The sequence below is a fragment of the Taudactylus pleione genome, unplaced genomic scaffold (assembly GCF_031769625.1).
Source record: "Taudactylus pleione unplaced genomic scaffold, aTauple2 ptg000095l, whole genome shotgun sequence".
Classification (NCBI taxonomy): Eukaryota; Metazoa; Chordata; class Amphibia; order Anura; family Myobatrachidae; genus Taudactylus; species Taudactylus pleione.
The window spans coordinates 26,873,866-26,896,249 of record NW_028284497.1 but is presented as its reverse complement, the minus strand read 5'-3'; the positions used below and the strand labels follow the sequence as shown (position 1 = coordinate 26,896,249).

The 22,384-nt window shown below is 42.8% G+C and overlaps 1 protein-coding gene across 2 annotated transcripts in view; it reads right to left on the bottom strand.

Moving 5' to 3' along the window:
• Window positions 1-16,144: 16,144 nt before the first annotated feature.
• Window positions 16,145-22,384, bottom strand: part of HSD17B3 (hydroxysteroid 17-beta dehydrogenase 3) — a 95,480-nt gene continuing 89,240 nt past the window's right edge. For both annotated transcript variants that reach the window (XM_088470278.1, XM_088470279.1), the window contains exon 11: window positions 16,145-16,438. In XM_088470278.1, coding sequence (XP_088326404.1) covers window positions 16,340-16,438 — 99 coding nt within the window. In that variant the 3' untranslated portion in view covers window positions 16,145-16,339. The remainder of the gene's footprint in view (window positions 16,439-22,384) is intronic.

Below are 22,384 nucleotides of genomic sequence, written 5' to 3'. Positions count from 1 at the left end.
ATCTTGTTTGTTGTCCTCAGTGACTTCTTGACAAAGAGGGGAAGGCCCCTTGAAACGCATTGAAGCTATCCTGTTACAGACTGGGATTTTTGTGGACCCTGGGTGGAAACAGAAGTGGAAGCAGGGACAGATTTAAATTGGAAAGTTGTTTGTGTTATATGGATATTAGTAGACATGAAAATATACAGATAGTAACTAGAGTCCCAATGTAAATAAACTTAGAACAAGGGTATGTGGATGATAGGTCACTGTAGTGGGAGAGAACAAAGTCAATGTCCAGAAAAGTGGCAAAGATGTTTGAACTGAAATCCAGAAATGATGTAAATATGGCTGAATGAGATATCCTGATATCCTGTAGAATTACTTGAATGAGATATCCTGATATGGTGTAGAATGACTCGAATTAGATATCCTGATATGCTGTAGAATGACTTGAATGAGATATCTTGATATGCTGTAGAATGACTTGGATGTGATATCCTGATATCCTGTTGAATGGCTGAATGAGGGGTTAACGAGATCGTTCATGACACAGGAGTGGGTAACCTGTGGGAGATAGAACAGTCACCACCGGACTGGCGGCTGTGGGACTGGTCAGAGTGGTGCTGGGAGATCTGTGGTAGCCAATTAACTGACAGGAGGCAGAGGTAGCACTGGAGCAGGAACAAGACTTAGGAGCACAGGGAACTCTCTCACAGTAAGCTGTGAAACACATTGCACTGGCAACTACAGGGAGCTCCAAACTCCCTTAAGTACCCAGCAGCAGAGTGTGAATGGCTGAGAGAGATCACCTGATGCATCAGGGCTCACTATGTCACATGCCGTGAGGCAAGATGGCTGCTCCCAGACATCTGCAGCATGGTGATGCTGATAGCCTTACCCCTGCCAGCAGGACTTGCAGACATCAGACCCTCACGCTCACTCAGCGCCAGTCTCCAAGTACCAGCTCCCCCGATGGAGGGGCCACGCCACAGCGTCCGCACTGGTAAGCACCGCAGGCTCCTGGGAAGAGATACCCTCTTCATGACATAGCCTGTTTTCCAAGATCTGAGACGGAAGACATGGAAGGATTGCACTGTTGCGTGCTGGCAAGTAGATCGCGTGTGTATTCATTTCAACTTACACGGACCTTTCCTTGCTTCCTTTGAGGACTGCAGCATCACAGCACAAGTGTTGTTTGGATTGCGGTCACTGCACAAATTTCAACACCTTCGGTAGTTCCAGGACTTTTACTTTTTATGTATTCATTCTCTATATGGCCTTTTCTTTTGTTTTTTATGGAATATTGTGTGATTAAATTACCTTTTCCCTATATTTGGATCTGGCCCTGACTGAGATAACAACAAACAAGATAAAAAAAACCTTGATATGTATGTGGGACAGAATGCTTATGTAAGTGTTGCTATTTTTATATCTTGTTTCCTACCCAGTTGAAGAAAAGATTCCTTGATGTGTATTAGAGACAGAATGATTATGTAAGACTAGATTCAGTGGGGTTCGGTATGATTTAACGCCGGCCGCATGGCCGGTGGTTCAAATCCCGACAGCGGAAGCCCGGCAGTGAAGATCCCGAAAGGTAAGTATATTTTCTATTTACAAACCTAACCTCCCCCCTAACCCTAACCCTCCCTTAGGAGTGCCTAATCCTAACCTCCCCTGCCCCAATTGCCTAACCCTAGCCCCCCTCTAAGTGCCTAAACCTAACCCCCCTTCCCCGCAGTCTAACCCTGTCTCCCGGGGGGCTGCCTAACCCTAACCTCCCCCCATGGGTGCCTAACCCCCCCTTCCCCTAGCCTAACCCTAAGTCCCCTCCGAAAGCCCCTAACCTAACCTGCCCCCCTGGGCGGCTGTCCGCTCCCGCCGCCCGGCCTACCTTCGACCAGTAAGCCGGGTGTCGGACTCCCGGCGTACGTCAAATGACAGGCATCGGGATTTCAATGCCTGTCATTAGACACTTGCTGGGATTAGACAGTCGGGAAGCCGGCGGTCGGGATTTAGGACCTCATTCAGAGTCGGTCGTTGCGGCCGCTCGGTCATAAGGTAAAAAGGGCCGGATATGCAAATGAAGCGCTCGCAAGTTGCGTCGTTAAGATGGGATCGTTAGCTGGATGAGCGAGGGGAGGATACGGCCGTAAGACTACAAACACACCCCCTTCTCCTTCGCATTACACGTCATCTTCGGGCATATAAGGATTAATCGAGACCTTCAGGAACCATCAGAGCTGGTCGTTGACCATACCCTCTCTTAAGCACTACGATCAAGTCAGTGTCAAAACCACCCATGTCACATGTGCCATGACACTACTTAGTTAATTATGCACTCCCATAAAACACCATTTGCATAGTCAGGCACGCCTGCGTTTGGACCTCCACTCCCCCGTTCACAAGCACCTTCCCCTGTTACCACCCACAAACACCTCATCCTGTCACTCAAACTAACGACCTGGCCAAGTTGAAGGCACTTTCTGATCGTAATAGCTAGTTTGTGCACGCGCATTGCGAATTATACGCATGCGCCGTTTACCGAACTTCGGTGGCGTACGACCGAGCGGCCGCAACGACCAACTCTGAATGAGGTCTTTAGTCCGTCGGCTTCCCGACTGCTTCCCATTCAGTGTGTTTACTACAGAGATACATTGTTTCAAAATCAAGAAGGAGTCTGGATTTAAAGCAGTAATCTACTGAAGCTTGCTTTATTAAGCACTGTTTTTTTCACATTATTGTTTTTTCAATGTTCATGACCCAACTTCGTCTGCTCCCTGGTGCTACACTTGGTATTCTGGTTTGACCCTTGGCTATCCTCCGTAACCTGCCTACATCTGCTCCCTGGTACCGTTTTGTCCATTTGGTTTTGACCAAGCTTGTCGATTATGCTGTACATCTTCATCGTACTCCGCTACATCCGGAGCATGCCAGAATCTGTATTAGGGAACTTAGTCTGAGGGCTGGGACTTGCGGGTAGGACACAGCTAAGTCCATACCTCCTTGCAGTGGTCCCTGGTGAATACCGCCGGCACCTTAGACTCCACATCTCAGTAATAGGTTTCGCCAATACCAAATTACAGGCTAGCATCCACAACCCATCCGTGACTTGTGACAGCAATCCTTATTTTATAAGGACTTCCCAAGATTTTATTGGTCTAGATTTCATTGCTCATTTGTGTTAACTACTGTATGTTCTCTTAAGATGTCAAGCCTAAACATTATTTCAGACCACAAGATGGAATTCAATTATATAATAAAACAGTAATTAAAATGGCACCAGAAATTAGTTTCTGTATAGTAAATCCACCAGTGATTTCAGGTAGTCTGCATTATTACACCACAAGTTGTTTTAGGAGTGCTGAAATACAATGCCACCCTACAGTAGATCTGGGATCTTATACCAGAGGCTTTAGGGGTCTGCACAGAGGGTGCAATGAGAAATCATTAGTAGGACTAAACAGCGCGCTGAATTGAAATAGCTCCGGGCGCTTCCTGACGGCGATATTCAATTCCCGCTGAATTCAATCACCCCCAGTAGGGTTTATTTACTAAGCCTTGGATGGAGATAAAGTGGGCAGAGATAAAGTACCAACCAACCAGTTCCTAACTCATTTTCAAACACTTCCTCTGACATGGCAGTTAGGAGCTGATTGATTGGTAGGTACTTTATCTCCGTCCACTTTATCTCCATTCAAGGCTTAGTAAATAGACCCCACTGTCCAAAATATGACCCAGGCACTGTAGAGTTTTAAAACAACTCCCAATCCCAAACAGTTGAATGAGGTAGTCACCCTCACAAAATATCAGAATATATGTAGAAAAGGCAACCGTGGGGTTGGGACTACGAATAGTCACACTCAAATCAATATATAAAAAAGGGTAAGTATTTATTATACAATATTTCAACAAATGGCAATTAATATACAATCTTAATAAAAAAAAAATATATATATATATATATATATATATATAAATAAACATTGTCAATGCAAATGCAATAAAAGATTAAAATAGTAGCACTATAGGATCCACTATAGGATCCATCCCTGAATGTATATCCCTGAATAACTGAATGGGAACAATGGCCCTCATTCAGAGCCGGATGCTCTGAGTAAATGTGTTAAGAATCTTCTCTCAAACAATTTATTCCTTTAGACACAGGTCTGTCATTCTCAATCTTGTTTCCCATATTCTGTTTCTTATATGAGAGCAGATTATACATATGGAAAACACTTTATGTTAGTTATTGAGAAAATATGTACTATTTGATTTATAGAGAGTTATAGTCAGTATTGATCTAATTTTGTATAAATAATAACAATCTATAATTCTCCATTTTATTCAAATATAGAGTCAGTGTACCTATGTACATAAATAATCTGTATCAATCTTACCTATATTTGACTAATCGAAGAATACAGATAGTATAATTAAATTTCTACATATACTGGAGAACGATAAATTCATGAAAAAAACATTAAACTTGTAACTTAAAAATGCAACTTTTTAACTGTGTTAATGCATCTGCCACATGAATCCTGGATAGACTCGTAGGTTGATCCACATAATTTTATAAAAAAGGAAGCAGCGATAGAAAAGTAAAATCAGAAAGATGGAGAGGATATAGAAAAACCGAACAAGGAGGCTTCTATAGTTATTATATACAAAATAAGGGGCAGCTAAGTCAACCATATTAAATTAATATATGAATTAACAACAATATCCCAAACTCTATGTAATAATTCATGGATTTAAAAAACAGTATTCAATTCAATCTATTTATTTAAACCATCAGGGAACAGACTGTTCATATTAAAAATCCAGAAAACTTCTTGTTTACATAAAGCCCTGAAGCGATCTCCCTTTCCTAAATGTTGGGGAAATGGTTTCTAATCCTACCACCTCCATGTATCTCTGTAAAATGTCTGGATACGCTATGTAAGAGATCTTTTCTTATGATGTTTCTCCTATATTCAAGAAATCTCTTGTGTAGGCTCCTTATCATTCTACGTACATACCTGATATCCTTACAGCCACATGTTAGTACATATATCACATATTTAGTATTGCAATTAATAAATTGTTTAATAGAAAATCCCTGAGGATTCATTATAGGTGGAAATGAATGCAAAATTTCTCTTGGTATCTTGATTGTCACGTTCTGTATTCTTGGGTTCTAACAGTTGTTCTCTATTCATATTAGCTAATTCCTCCAAATATTTTTGTAATAGATCAGATGGGTACCCCCTTTCCTTAAAACTTTGGCATAAAATACTAGCTTGTCTTGAAAAATCTACAAATTGAGAACAATTGCATCTGACATGCATAAGTTGTCCCTTAGGTATATTCGTTTTCCAGGGAAGGTAGTGGCCACTTTTAAAATGTAAATAGTTATTGGAATTAACTTCCTTGGAGTAATTAGTAGTGACAATTTGATTGTCAAGTTTTTGGAGCATCAGATCTAGGAAATTCACACAATTCTTGCTATAAGTGTGTGAAAATGTTACATTAAATTGGTTGGAATTAAGAGAAGAAACAAAGGATTATGCACTGATAGAATCCCCATCCCAAATAATAAAAAGGTGATCTATGTAACGGCCATAGAAGACCAGGCTCCCCCCAAAGCCACCCCCCCACACATGGCAGGACTCAAAGTCACAAAACTTGGGGCAAACCTGGTCCCCATGGCCATCCCAAGCACCTGTAAGTAAATTGTGTCAGTAAAAATAAAATAATTGTCAGTGAGAATAAACTGGATAGCTTGAATAATGAAATCCTGATGTTGGACCTGTAAGGTCCCATCCTCAGAAATACATTTAGAAACCAAATTAATCCCCAACTCATGGAGGATATGAGTATAGAGCGCTTTCACATCAAGTGTGAAAAATAATTCCATTCATTCCAAATAATTCCTTTAATTAAATTTAGGAAATGTGTAGTGTCTTTGAGATGGGACATTAAACGTGTAACATGCGGTTGAAGAAAAATAATTCCAAATAATTCCTTCCAAATAATTCCTTTAATTAAATTTAGGAAATGTGTAGTGTCTTTGAGATGGGACCTTAAACATGTAACATGCGGTTGAAGAAAAAATCTACATAGTAAGACAAATTAGAAGTGAGAGGGATTTGTGTATTTCGGGCAAATAATAATATAAAAAAAAGATAAAAAATAGGAGTGACAGGAAATGGGACTAGCAAGATGGTGACTATTCTTCCTCCCTTATCAGCCTCTTTGATAACTATTGATTCATCTGTACTCAATTCACGTAGAGCACTTCTTTCCCATTTGTTAAGGTTTGAGTTTTTTTTATTGTAATTGGAACACAGTTCTTTAAAATAGACCCCACAGTGTTATGTATCACAGTGGAGTTCCACCAATAGCAGAGGTCACTTACAGAATGGTACCCCAGCACCAGTTATTAAAAATGCCCAAAAATTTAAATTAATTTAATTAAAATGATGATATTCCCCAAAATACTGTCAGCCTTACAAGTGTTACCTAGTTTGTTATCGGCAAAGGACAAAAATAAAATCTATTCCACCTTTCGGAAATTTATATGGCAAAATGAGAAACCTAGGATAAGCCTAATGAACTACAGCAAGCTATAGTGAATGGAGGGGTGAATTTCCCGGACTTAAAAACCTATAGCCACGCTGGAACTTTAAGATTTATTCGTGATTGGATACATCATACAGATACATATACAGATACAGAGATTGATCAATTCTTTTTGCCTAATCAAAATTTGAAATCCTTTTTGCATAGTCACAAGTCTGAAATCTCTAACATCTCTTTTCAAAACCCTATTCTTATTACTGCATGGAGAGGATGGCATTGTATTAGGAAACATAGAGGTTTAAAAAGCTACTCTTCTTCTTTGTTCTTACCATTAGAACAGAATGTAGAATTCCAAGAAGGGAAAGTTATTGAACCTTTCCGCACTTGGAGCCTGATTCTGTAAGGATCATAATTGCAAAACTGCACTCAGGCAGCTTTGCAATTGCAATCCTTGCAGATATGGTAATGCACAGGATGCATCACACCCCTGTGCATTACTTAACCGAGCTGCGTTGTTCAATGCAGCATCGGTTAATCTGTGTACCATCGGCCTGCTGCGGTGACCCACAGTGTCCCACAGCTGACTGCCGCAGTTTAGAGGAAGTGCCAGGAAATCTCCGTAACCCGACGGAGATCCTGGGTTCCCTCCACCCCAGCAGTGGCAACACGCCTCCGTTTCGGGTTTCCTGGGCTCTTCCCTCCACCCCCAAACGGCAGCAGACTGTCAATCACTGACAGTCTGCTACCAGTTTGCAAGCAGATTCACAGACCCATTCTGCACACTCGCAGAATGGGTCTGGCGCCTGCACAGATTCCCAAACATCGGGAATCTGCATTCAGCAGTGCACTAGCGAGCACTGCTGAATCAGGCCCTTGGTACACAAACGGTATTAAGAATATAAGAGCACTGGAAGATATATCCACAAAATCATTATTAGATACACAAGCGATAATAGTAAAATATTCTATTTCGCAGGCACAGATATTTGCGATATATCAGTCACAGCATAATGTTAATACAGTGATTAAGAAATTGACACTGGAGGATTGGTTTAATTCTGTACACACTGTATTATTTTGACCTTTGACAGGTAAAAAAGTCATTTCATTACATTATAAACTTCTTCACATTTTTTGGGATTTGATGAAATCCCCAAGGGGAATATCATCTTGGACACAGATTTCTCCTCACATAACATTAGATTAATTATTAAATGCACTTAATTACTCTACACGTACTATGTCCTCTTCGATGTATAGAGATGTTTTATAATATATATCATAAAGGATACCTCTTTGAATCGAAGGTTCCTGATGCGTTTGGGTGACTCAGGATTTTGCCTAAAGTCTGGGATGAAAAGGGCAATGTTTATGCACTGTATGTGGTATTGTCCTTGCACAGAATGGGCAGTGCTGGGAGTTTTCCCAACACCTAACAAATTAAGGGTTAGTAGTAAAAAGTTATTATTGATTATATCGGCAGTGGGCAGAAAAAGTATATTACAAATGTGGACACAAACAGCATAACCTGAATATGTCCATATTTCATTATAAATTATACTACGTTTTTCACATGGATTGATTGGAAACCATGATACATAAGGAAAAGGAAACATAAAAATTAAATTCAATATAGGAAGGATATATAGATTCACTAACAGCGGATTTGAAAAGACAGATATAGAAATGTTTCCTATCGACCCAATGGTACGAAATTAGATAATTAATAGCAGAGGTTCCAAATGGTATAACTGAAAGTATGTACAGTAGTAGAACATGTTAGATAATGATTTACGCCAGCCATGTTCCTATCTTTCTTATATTTGTGTTTGATATGATTGAAGCTCCTATTTTTGGATATGTAATCCTGATTTGGGTAACGATATCAGGAGGAGCCAAAAAAACACCACATTGAAGTTTTAATATGATTGGAAAGAATTGTAATATCTAAAGCAAATTAAGTTTTTTATTTTCTCATTTTATATGGAGGCAACAAGCCATGAATATAGTTAAATAAAAAAAAATGCCCAAAACATCTTCTAAAGTCAGGTAGTTCATCAGGAAACAGCACTGACTTGCAGTCATCGCTTTACAAACTCACTGAGGATGGGCGAGGGAGATTTGCAGGTGCTGGGAAATTAGGTGAGCACGTCTGCCAAACCTTAACTTATGCCGTCTGAGGCGATGGTCTCTCCCCTCTTTGTGTACAGTAGAATAGATTGATTGGAGTGAGCTGCAGCTTGTCCGATGGGCTTTTAGCCAATACCTCAGTAAGGAGCCACTTATATTTCTAACTTCCCAGGCAGTGAGCCAGGATAACCATAGGAACTAAGGCACAGAAAAGGAGGAGTATGTCTAAACCAGGCTATGAAACACTCACAATTCTTATTTGAGAGAAAAGAAGCTCGGGTTGGGGAAAGGATGTGTTAATAAATAAGATTGATGTTATTATTTATGTTTTTAATATATCTGATACATTTGAAAAATGTAAAATGAACCGATGAAATGCATGGTTCCAATTAGTCTAATACAATTAGTAATCATAACTAGCAGCCTTGTATTTTATGATCCAGGGATGTAAAGAAAGAAAACTTACTTGCTTCAGCTGAATGTTAATGTGCAGCAAAATGTCGTAAAAGATGGATAAAGACATGTGATTAGATTTTCAAAATATGGACAAATAGCAAGATGAAAATCAACTGAATCTGCTACTTTTAGTTTGATTTGCACCTAAACATTTCATCAAAATTCTATTTATGACCTAATCTATATAATATTTACAAATAACACTTTATAAAACAGGTTGTGTGTACATATTAAATTGGTTTTGACACAGGTTAAATAACATAATGATGGGTAACATCAAATGCAACAACTCGAGTTGTGACTGTGAACAGCTAGGAAAGGGAACTCTGCAGGAATACCAGACATGATAAGGGAGGGTCTGTTATGTTAGGTCGACATGAGAATGTTAACATGGTCGAAGTGTTGACATGCAGCATGTCAACAGTAACCATGCCGACATTTGTCATGTATAGATGGATGCCATATAAACATGATAGACTGTCGACAAACCGTCCCTGGTGGTCCAGTGGGGTCTTCCCTGCTGCTGGCCTCAATGGCGTCTTCAGCATCATCTTCTGGGTACCGGCAGTCACGTGCCAGGAAGTTCTGGCAGAGAAGTCTGAGAAGCGGCACTCCAGTGAGTATTCTTCCCCTATCCCTAACCCTCCCTCTGGTGCCTAACTCTTGCCGCCACCGCCGCCATTCCCCCCTTTAGCTTACTGTAACCCTAACTTCTCTTCACAACCCAAGCCTTTATACAAATTCCAACAAAGACTCACCCCTGCTACACCATTAGCAGGTTAAGTCATGTGATCAGCCCGTATTCCAGGCCCCATCCTAGATGTTTAAACTACCTAATTCTTAGAGCAATCATTCAGTTTCTCATTTGAATGCAAGACTTGTTAGTAAAATCCTTTCATGCTGTTTGGTTAATCTTGTTTAATTTAGAGAAAGGATAGATTAGGAATGGCCATCGATGATTCATAATCATTAATGGTTCATAGCCGATGTTGAATGCTTTTTCCAACGATAGGGGAGAACCAGATGGTTTCCCTCCATCGATGGCACAGCAGAACAGAATGTTTTTCTTTTTTTACAAGGTGCTGAATACAGAGCATAGCTCTGCCCCTGACATCCATGAAGTCCCGCCCCCAGGTTCTGATTGGCCCACGGCCCAGTCAGTCAAAGAACAAGGATGACCATCGGTTGGTGAAACCATCAATGGTCATCCATTGCATAGTTGGCAACCATCAATGGCCACTTGCTATATCACCATTGATGGTAACCACACTGATGGCTATCCCTAGGATAGATGTTTTCACTGTTTGCTATTGGCAGTGAGATATCTGGGACTGCACCTAGCCTCCCAGAGCTACTGCAAGTTAGATTACTCTATAGCAGAAGAGAGATCAGGGGTTGAATGGGGAGTGGTCTCTGCACCTGCATCATGTCACTCTGCTTGGTCTTCTACATAGTAGTCTCTCTCTCGGAGAGTTGCAGGGGCAATTGCAGGATTTGTATTGGGGGGAGGTTCTGTATAAGTGGTATATATATTGTATATATTTTGCAGTTTTGGAATCTGACATCCTTCAATATTTGCTCACAGTTCTTTTATTATACTGTCTTTGGGGCGCTCCATTGTCCTATCTTCGGCCCTCATTCAGACCCACTCGCAAGCGGCTGTCCGCTCGCAAGTGGGTCGATGGTCCCCACTGCGCATGCGCACGACGGAAGGGAGCTCCATCGTGCGCATGCGCGAGACCCGACGAGCGAAGGACTTTCCTTCGCTCGGAGTGTCTCATCAAAGGGGGCGTGCTGTCGATGGTGACTGACAGCACGCCCCTTTTGGTGGGCGTGCCGGGGGCGTGCCTGCCAGATGTAGGCGTTCCCAAGGGAATGCCTACCGTCTGAAGCCGGCCCCACTGACATCACTAGTGATGTCAGTGGGAGTGATTTTGGCTCTGATAGAGCCAAAATCACTCCTGGCCTTGCGGTTGAAAAACCCAACCGCAGGCTTTTGCTCGCAGTTTCGATGGTCACGATGGTCAAGACCATCGCGACCATCATCCTGTACGCTCGTATATGCTGTGGATGGTGACCCACAGCTATACGAGCGTCCAGGAGGATGCTCCATATTAATGGAGGTGGGCCCTGATTCAGAGCGAGCGCTCTGGTCAGAGCGTCCGGCTCTGAATCAGGGCCTTTATGTACTATCTATATTTATGTCTATTGTAGTCAATTACCATTGTGATTCCTTCCTTATTCCCAATAGTGCACTGGTGCATTTTTTCTCCCATGACGCTGCACGTCTTGCAAGACCCGTGAGATTATTCACCTATGCGGGATTCAGGGAATGCTGTGTCGGCATTGTCCTGTCTGATAGATGCTATTTAATTTGGTAAGTTGTTTCTGTGTTTGTATCCTTCCAAAAATGTTTGTGTAATATTGAAACCCTACACCTGTTGTGTTTTTTTTGTTTTTTTTTGCATCAAGTGCCACCGCCGGGGGATTGTTCACAAAATTTTTTATTTTTTTAAGATTTGTAAAAAATAATAATAGTTTTTTTTGAACATCGGAACAACCACCGGAATATCGGAACAATAGTGACCATTGCGATGTTAAATTTGAGACCGGTTTAAAGCACCAGGTACACTAGGGGGACGAGGGGGGAGGTTACTTTTTTCCCAGCGGCTGCTAATCTTTGCAGCCATTGGGCTGGGGGTCCTGCTTTGCTTACCGATCAGCAGTGATCGGCAACACAGCAGACATAGGGGGAGAGGGTGCAGACAATCAGAGAGCAGCAGCTACGGGAAGATTCTCTTGTTTATCAGCCCTCATGTTTATCGGTCTGGTCGAAATTTTGCGACCAGAGCAGATAAAGAACTGACTGGTGTGGTCAGAAAATTACGACCATGCCAGGCAAGTGGTTAAACCCTTCCTGTGCTGCTGACTTCCTGCTGGCTCTGGGCGACCTAGAAAACTCGGAATTCTATATTTCCAGTTTGAGTTGTGCAGCCCAGAAACCCGGAAATCCAAACTTTTATTGTAACTGCAAAATGAGCTGGTTTTGTTTTCCTCTCCCATGGTGGGAGCTTATCCCACCAGAATGTGGGAAATTTAGGTGAGAGACCACCCCTCTCACCACAATATATATATATATATATATATATATATATATATAACATGGATAGTGGCAGTAGAAGTAGTGGCACGTGTTTGATTGCGTGTATGTGTATACATATGTCCTTCATGTCCCTCAATGCTCCCACATCACTCACCATCACACAGAGCTGAGAAAGGATGCAGGACATCAGTGATTGTGAGGAGCTCCTGCAGCTCCCTGTTGTCCATCTGCTGAATGCCGGGAAGGAGGCAGCTCCTCCGGACAGTGATTTGCCACCGAACATGACCCCATTGCCTATCTGTATGTCGGAAAAATCTGTATGCCATGTGCTACAGCTACTCAAAAAACATCCCTGCATGCGCCACTGCCTGAAAGAAAAGTCTAGATCCGTCTCTGGGTAGGAGGAAGAGTATAATAACCAAATGAATGCCAATTCGAGGAGAGAAGCCAAACCGGTGCAATGTTTCAAACAAATGATCCCACACTACCAGGTCAAATGTCTTTTCCATGTCACGGGATAAAAGAACATAGAGGGTGTCATCATGCAAATCATCTAAATGTTGTAAAACAGAAAGTACTTTATGTATATTTGAGAAAGAGTTTCTACTCCAGACAAAACCAATTTGGTCCGAGTGCACTAAAGAAGAAACCATCAATTTGAACCTATTCACTATAATCTTCTGAAACATTTTATGTTCAATGTTGAGCAGAGAGATTGGATGATAAGTGCCCGGCAGTGTGGGGTCCCTGTGGGGTCCCTGCCTGGTTTAGGGAGTACTTTTATAATTGCATCATTTAAATATGGGGGGGGGGTGTTAAGTATGATTATTAAATGCCGTAAGGGGTGTTACCAGAGTAAGTTGAAGAAGTTTATAGAATTCACTATCAGGGCCTGAAGACTTGCATGGTTTGAGCCCTTTAATGGTAACCTAAGACTCCCCATTCAGTGATAGGTTGAATAAGTGTCTCGCTTTGCGTTTCACTCAATTGATGCAAGGAGATGTGCTACCAAAATGGGGTCTTATAACTGGTATGAATTGGATCTTAAGCATAGAGCAAGGAACAAAACTGGAATAAAACATTTATTATAGCAGATCTATCCGTTCTATCACCCTTAATCAAATAGTTAGTTTTAGAGAAAGATGTAGGTATGCCTCTGTCAAAGCTAATTGGGCCACCTGAGTTGCCTCCGACGGGTGTTTGTGTTGATAGGAAGTAAAGTAGAGTATATCCCCTCTGAGGAAACAGCCAGTATACTAGAGCCAAGAAACGCGTTAGTTGCTCACATTCGCAATCTAAAGAACAAGACTAACTGTGTTCAACCATTCTACGGCAGCAAGGTGACTGAGAGGCCGTCTCCGGAGTCGGCTCTCACACGCACGATCCAGAAACAGCTACACACTGACTTCACACTAACAGCTGCTAAATAGCCGAATACTAGGATATCCCCGGTGAGCATTGCTATCCAGTGGGACATTATTCATTCAAGAGCAGCGAGCATTTATCCCAGCCGCTCCGCTAACAGAGCTACAATGCCACTATGAGCTGCACTACTCGTCTATCCACACAAGTTTTTTTCCCGGCCAGGATCTGCAAGTGGATACAAAGCTAACAAAGTGGTTCTTCTGCCACTGGGTACCTAAGGACTTTCATTCATCTAGCGGGTAAGCCAGCACAACCCTCTTTTTATGGTTGTGACAGTTTTATTTTTTACACAGTCATCGAGACATTTGAGATTTATCTGATCCCAACACAGTTGCTATCTGTATCAATTGTTGGATGATCTAATAACTGTTCCATTACAAGACTCTTTTTACTTCAGAGGTTATGAAGAATCACTCTGATTGAGACATTTTCACTCTGCGATTATTACAATATATTTTATTTTATATTTACTTATTTCATTACTGTTTATACCATCTTCCTCTCTCATTATTTATGTGACCGTTTTATTTGCTAATTTGCACTAGATATATATATATATATATATATATATATATACATCTTTTAATTAGGGATGTGCAGGCTCGGATAGGTTCGAGTTTGCACGTTGTCCAGGAATGATGATGTTCGTCCATGCAAGATGACGTTTTGCCTCTTTCTGAGTTCCGTTTTTTTGGAGGGAAAAATCCGAACTCAACGTGCAAACTCGAACCTATCCGAGCCTGCACATCCCTAATTTTAATCATATTGAGTTATTCTATGTCATTGAGACAATAAATGTGTTTAAAACTATTTTTCTAATTTATATGTGTACTGTAGTAACAAATCATTTAGCGCTCCCACAACTGTTTTTTCTATTTTCTGTATATACCCTCTCAGAATGACCTTAGCAATCAGCCAATATTAAGAAGGGTTACTTATGTGTGAATCATTAGAAAAGGCAGAATTATTCCAAGATATTTGCAATGTGTCTTTAAATTTAGAGGAAGCTAAATGGGTAGGGAAAGGCCAAGATCTATAATCACCAGTGAAGACCGAGGAGCTAAGTGTAAACCATATTAAAGCGTGGTCAGTAAGCCCAAGGGTTTCTATGGCTGGGGCCGTGGCTTTGTAAGTACAGGAACTGGAGAATAAAAGGTAATTGATTCTAGAAAAAGTTTTTTGGGGTGTGGAGTAGAATGTAAATTCTTTATTTTTGGGGTGGTGAAGGCGCCAGACATCAGTGAGATGTAAGGGAGCCGAGAAATATTGAATACCTATTTTCCGTTGTGTAAAAGGGGTAGAAAAGTTAGATTGTCTGTCCATGTAGTGAGAGGCAATAAAATTAAAATCATCACCTAAAATTAAACAAGTGTCCTGGTAAGGATAGAGCTGAATGGTAATATCTATGAAAAAAGATTTGTCATATGCCATTGGGGCATATATGTTGCAGAGAGAATAAGAGAAACCATATAGTTCCACAGTAAGTAAAACATAACGACCGTCAGGGTCCGACACCTGATGAGTGACAGTGAGAGGCAAACTTTTCCGTACCAAATAGCCACTCCACAAGACTTTAAGTTATAGGAGGAGAAAGCTAATAGTCTCTCTTGGAGCATAGAGAGTTTGGGGTGTTCTGCAGCTGTGAGATGCGTCTCTTGTAAAGGATATGTCTGCTTTCTTTCATTTCCAATAAGTGAGCAGCTTGCAGCTTTTAGCAGGGGAATTTACTCCTTGAATATTACAAGAACAGATTTTAATGTCAGTCATAAAGGAATGTGGGGTAATACCAGGATGGCCACCGGTGAAGAGTTCTGCGAATGCGCTGCGCCATCTTGTCACTGTGTATATTCGTGCGACTCTACATTATACCTCACAAGAGACCTGCCGCAAGCATACTGTACATTATATGTACACCGCTACCTCATGCAATCACCGGCTGTGACTTGTATGTTCCGCTCAAGTTCCGGTATCCAGATACCATGTGTATAAATAAACTATTAGTACGACAGTGCTATCACTTTACTGTTTAATAAACTAATCGACTGGGTAAGCACTGGGCTGTTTGGTGACTCCGGGCATCTGCTGGGGTATATGCTTACCACCATCCAAATAGTAGACACATATCAACAGCTAGCCCTGACTGATACGCAGATACCTGCCTTGGGGTAAATTATCCTCCTGTCATCCTGCCTCTGATTCGAAATAAAAATACTGTATTGCTCAATTAGGATGATATGTGCATTTGAAAATGTTTGCATAGAAAGCCTGTAAAATAATATACTTAGTCCATTCAGTAGAACCCTACAGTTTATTGTAGATGATATCTAAAGAATTTAAATAGTTATGTGGAAAAACCACGTCTCTCTGTGCTTGCGGTATATAAATTGTAATGCAACTATAATCTAAGCAGCACATAAATATAGAAAAATAAATTTTTTCCATATAAGACAATTTCTGAAATGTAAGTAAAATCTATACACCTTAAAAAATAGATTACACCAGGAATTCATGTATTTATTCAAGTTACATATTCTTCATAATTTCAATGCGCTTAACCGCTCTAACATCACTGTCTTCTAAGCACACTGCAAATTTCAGGACAAAGATAAATTCATTACAGGCTTTGCATCACATACACAGTATATTCTCCACTGTACTGTCCATTTAGACATTTGTGTTTTATTTGTTTTTGTATTGGCTGTCTAAGACGTCCTGGAAATATCCTTGTACTCTAGGATTATGGATCACCCACAGTGGAATTTGGTTCATAATACCTCCCTGGAAAATAAAATAAATAATTATTGTAATGTAATGCATGGTATAAAATAACTTGGGGGCAATACTGTGTGGCATAATATGGGGGTACAACATTGTAATCTGCTCAGCAGACAAAGAAACTGTGATGCTCCCCTCTTCCCTGAGAAGACATTTGTAGAGCATGCGCAGAAGCAGAAGAGATTAGGAGCTGAATGACAAGGTCATAGGGAGTGAGGTTAGGTAGTTTGGGCGGTTGATGGAGAAACAATGATATGGGTGGGAAATGATATTGGACACGTTCCTGGTTGGTGATAACCTTGCACTAGGAGCTGCTAGACACGCCCCTCCAGCACTACTCTGTAGTGTGGAGTATAGCTCACTATATTTTACTGGGTGCTCAAGCTAATGAAATGTGTTGCACTTGCAGATGAATAGATTTTGATGTGAGGCTACATATAGAGGACCCAGTCAGTATTCCGGTACGTGGGATGCCAGCGCTTAGAATACCGGCACCAGAATCCAGACACCTATTAGAAGGTAAGTAGCGGGATTAGGGGGAGGGTTAGGGGTTAGGCACTAGGGGGGAGGTTAGGTGTAGACACCAGGGATGCGATGCATGCGCAGAATGAAACAATCGGCCAGTTGCGTGCATAATCGCAGTTGCGAACCTTGCTGAATCAGGCCCTGTGTTTGCACTATGAGATTACTCTGAATTACATTGTGAGATTTTTGTGTCTATATTATATATGGTGTTTATATGCAGAGATCAGATGTGAGATGTATAGGGAGTAAAGGTGCATACACACTAGACGATTTGCTGCATGAGCGACATCGTCTAGTGTGTCCCCGGCAGGTGTGTGCTCAGTGTCGTTAATGAACGATATCATTAACGATATAGTTCAATTTGTGTTTGTGGAGGGGTTGGGGCTACCTGCTGGGACCCGGACGCCATGATGGGAGCAAAGCCATAGCTGGCTGTGTTTATTCAGAGCTACCTGTCACAGCCACTGGGTGGGACCCAGCAGATTGCCCTATCTCCCTGCTGGTACTGCTACAGCATCAGATGTCCCCAGCAGGTGGCGTCCCTAGGCACATGCCTCACATGCCTAGTGGAAAATCAGCCACTGACAGTGCTGATGCATTCCATTACAGTAAAAGGCTTGATATTCAGTGAGGAGAGTCAGCAATGTACAGTAGGGAAAAAGGACTGGTCCTTTGGGTAGGTGTGCCTGGGTTTTGTAATACTAGTGTGTTTTGTCCTGCTAGGGCCTTCCTCAGGGGTGTATTAAGAGAATCAGTGTGAGAGGTCTGTTTTTTATAGGGCGTAGGGGTGAGTGTCCAATGGGAGGATGGAGAGGGTTGGGACATGTCAATTTGGAGGTAGGGAATGCATGTGTAGAATGCAAGTGAGGCGTGAATTAATTGGAATGTATAGGACATTGGTTAGCCATAGCATAATGATACATGGAGTGCAGTAAGGGTAGGCAGGGGAGGCAGAGCTCCTGATTTGATATAAAAATGATTAGAATAATGCAAACAAGATATTTATAACTTATAAACATCTTCTTTGTTTATTGTAATCATTTTTATAGTCACCACTCACCAGCTTTGTGGAGCTCCTTGGGGCTGCAGGGAGACGAAAGCTGAGGCAGCAACAGCTCAGCCTCACTTCTGTATATTCAGACACTGCTTGCAGAGCTGGGGATGGGGCCACACCATGGGCAGTATGCTGTATAGAAAGTGAGCTAATAGAGGCATGCCTCTGAGTATGGGGGGGGTGCCTTGAGCACTGATGGACACCTTGGATGTGTCATGTGACCAGGAAGTGCACTGCAGTGTTTAGAGATCAGAGCTCAGTCAGCAGAAGCAAGAGAAGACAGAGTGATGCAGGGAGGAGAATCAATGGACACTGAAGCTTAGTGTAGTGAGGGGAGAGTTACAGTGAGTAAGGTGTGAGACATGCTCGCTGCACTCAGACTCATCTCCATGTGTGCCTCCCAAGCTATTGACTTCACCACACGTCACAGATGGGGTGTGACAGGATCTACTATTTGCTGTCCTATGTTATGTTTTTGCTGCGGGAGGCATGGACTAATGGAGGGGGGTTTGTCAGTATATAAAATAGTAAGCATAAATGATTTATTACCATCTAAACATCACTTACTTTTCTCAACAACAACAAATGTATGTGTTTATGCATCATAACCTGACTACTGTTGCCTTCATCATCTACCCTATGAAACTTTAATTCTCTTTATCATCATCTCTCAGTTTTGTCTCCAATTTATAACTATTTTTCATTCAATATCTTCTAATTGTAATTTCTTTACACTGATTTATGCTTAACACTCCCATTTTGTCCTGTAGATAATATGTAATAACCCCTTCTATTCCCTCTACTATCACAGAATTGATAACACAGTATTCCCTAAGGATAGCCCTTATGTAAATCACAATGTCAAGGAACCACTGTCATATATACAACAGATAGGAATGCCTCCACCACATTGTTTTCCATCCCCCTCTCCCCTCCACAGGGCCCAAACCCTATTAGATGACCCACGGTACAACAACCAATCTAAAACTAGGACTAGAACCTAGGGTAGCACAGACAGTGTAATGGTTAGCGTTACTGCCTCACAGCACTGAGGTCGTGGGTTCAATTCCCACCACGGCCCTAACTGTGCGGAGTTTGTATATTCTCCCTATGTTTGCATGGGTTTCCTCCGGGTACTCCGGTTTCCTCCCACACTCCAAAAATCTACTGGTAGGTCAATTGGCTCCCAGCAAAAAATTAACCTTAGTGTATATGTGTGTGAGTGTGTGTTAGGGAATATAGGTTATAAACTCCACTGGGGCAGGGACTGATGTGAATGGCCAAATATTCTCTGTAAAGTGCTGCGGAATATGTGTGCGCTATATAAACTGGTAATAAATCAAATACAAAATAAACCTCATAACCTCTGTTTGACAGCAGAACAACTCCAAGCCTTCACACAGCAAGCATAGACAGTCAAAAACCGAATTACAAAATTGTGGATACAGAATTGAAGAGGTGAGTGGATGAAGGTGTTACGTTATTTAAAATAATCTGAGTTATTTACAGCTAAATATAAATTGGACATACTGTAGCACTTTTAGCCACAACATAGATCAGTAATTAGACCAACATTTCAAATTACATTGTAACTATGATCCCTAGGTCATAACACCTTCCTCCATTAAATAAGCAATTTTTCAGAAAATTGTTACAAAACACCTTCATCTACTTACTTCTTCAATTATCTAATTGTAAGATATGATTGCAGGGACAGCCAGGTCTGATGTAAGATATGCAGAGACAGGCATATCTAATTGTGACATGTGCAGAGACAGATAGCTCTGGTGTGAGATGTGCAGAGACAGCTAGCTCTGGTGTGAGATGTGCAGAGACAGATAGCTCTGGTGTGAGATGTGCAGAGACAGGTAGCTCTGGTGTGAGATGTGCAGAGACAGATAGCTCTGGTGTGAGATGTGCAGAGACAGATAGCTCTGGTGTGAGATGTGCAGAGACAGATAGATCTGGTGTGAGATGTGCAGAGACAGGTAGCTCTGGTGTGAGATGTGCAGAGACAGCTCTGGTGTGAGATGTGCAGAGACAGATAGCTCTGATGTGACATGTGCAGAGACAGATAGCTCTGGTGTGACATGTGCAGAGACAGATAGCTCTGGTGTGAGATGTGCAGAGACAGATAGCTCTGGTGTGAGATGTGCAGAGACAGGTAGCTCTGGTGTGAGATATGCAGAGACAGATAGCTCTGGTGTGAGATGTGCAGAGACAGGTAGCTCTGGTGTGAGATGTGCAAAGACAGATAGCTCTGGTGTGAGATGTGCAGAGACAGATAGCTCTGGTGTGAGATGTGCAGAGACAGGTAGATCTGGTGTGAGATGTGCTGTGACAGATAGATCTGGTGTGAGATGTGCAGAGACAGATAGCTCTGGTGTGAGATGTGCAGAGACAGGTAGCTCTGGTGTGAGATTTGTGCAGAGACAGGTAGCTCTGGTGTGAGATGTGCAGAGACAGGTAGCTCTGGTGTGAGATGTGCAGAGACAGATAGATCTGGTGTGAGATGTGCAGAGACAGGTAGCTCTGGTGTGAGACGTGCAGAGACAGATAGCTCTGGTGTGAGATGTGCAGAGACAGCTCTGGTGTGAGATGTGCAGAGACAGATAGCTCTGGTGTGAGATGCGCTGACACAGAGACTGTAGATCTGCTGTGACATGCGCTGAGACATATAGATCTGGTGTGAGCAGGGCCGGATTTAGGTCTGTGGGGGCCCCTGGGCAACAAACTTGTGGGGGCCCCTATATACCACCATCCCCTGTAGTAATGCCCCTTATGCAGTGCCCCCAGTAGTGGTCCCCCTATGCAGTGCCCCCAGTAGTGGTCCCCCTATGCAGTGCTCCCAGACTCAGTAGTGTCCCCCCCTATGCAGTGCCCCTTATATAACTCCCCAGTAGTGGTCCCCTTATACAGTGCCCCCAGACCCAGTAGTGGCCCCCCCTATGCAGTGCCCCTTATATAACTCCCCAGTAGTGGTCCCCTTATATAGTGCCCCCAGACCCAGTAGTGCCCCCCCCATGCAGTGCCCCTTATATAGTGCCCCCAGTAGTCCCCCCTTATGCATTGCCCCCAGAAGTAGTCCCCCCCTATACACTGCCCCCAGTAGTAGCCCACCCCTATTCAGTGCCGCCAGTAGTTGTCCTATGCATTGCCCGCATGAAGCAGCCCCCCCTATGCAGTGCCCCTTACACACACACAAAAAAACCCACAACTTACCTGAAACCCCGCTACTGATGCGACTGCCACTGTCCACTCCGGCTCCTCTTCTCCTGCAGTATGGGAGAGACATCAGCGTCATGACGTCACTCCCATCATTACCCGGGGGGGGGGGGACACCGGAAGACGGAGCTCATGAGTGAGCTCCAGCCGGCTCCCTCTGTTGAAGCAGCAGCCAATGAGAGTCTGTGTGACTCTCATCGGCTGCTGTAACAAACACACAGCTGCCGCCGGCGGCTGTGTGTTTGTCACTGTGTAGTGAGGCCGCGCTCACTGCGCGGTCTACACTACACTAGCGGAGGGGACACTAGCGGCGGGTGAAGCCACCGGCTGCACCACTGCTGGTGGGGGCCCCTCTGTGTGTGGGGGCCCAGGGACGACCGGCCCTGTCGCCCCCCCTTAATCCGGCCCTGGGTGTGAGATGTGCAGAGACAGATAGATCTGGTGTGAGATGTGCAGAGACAGATAGATCTGGTGTGAGATGCGCTGAGACCGATAGATCTGGTGTGAGATGTGCAGAGACCGATAGCTCTGGTATGAGATGTGCAGAGACAGATAGCTCTGGTGTGAGATGTGCAGAGACAGATAGCTCTGGTGTGAGATGTGCAGAGACAGATAGATCTGGTGTGAGATGTGCAGAGACAGATAGCTCTGGTGTGAGATGTGCAGAGACAGATAGATCTGGTGTGAGATGTGCAGAGACAGATAGCTCTGGTGTGAGATGTGCAGAGACAGATAGATCTGGTGTGAGATGCGCTGAGACCGATAGATCTGGTGTGAGATGCGCTGAGACCGATAGATCTGGTGTGAGATGTGCAGAGACCGATAGCTCTGGTGTGAGATGTGCAGAGACAGATAGCTCTGGTGTGAGATGTGCAGAGACAGATAGATCTGGTGTGAGATGTGCAGAGACAGATAGCTCTGGTGTGAGATGTGCAGAGACAGATAGCTCTGGTGTGACATGCACTGAGACAGATAGATCTGGTGTGAGATGTGCAGAGACAGATAGATCTGGTGTGAGATGCGCTGAGACAGATAGCTCTGGTGTGAGATGCGCTGAGACAGATAGCTCTGGTGTGACATGTGCAGAGACAGATAGCTCTGGTATGAGATGTGCAGAGACAGATAGCTCTGGTGTGAGATGTGCA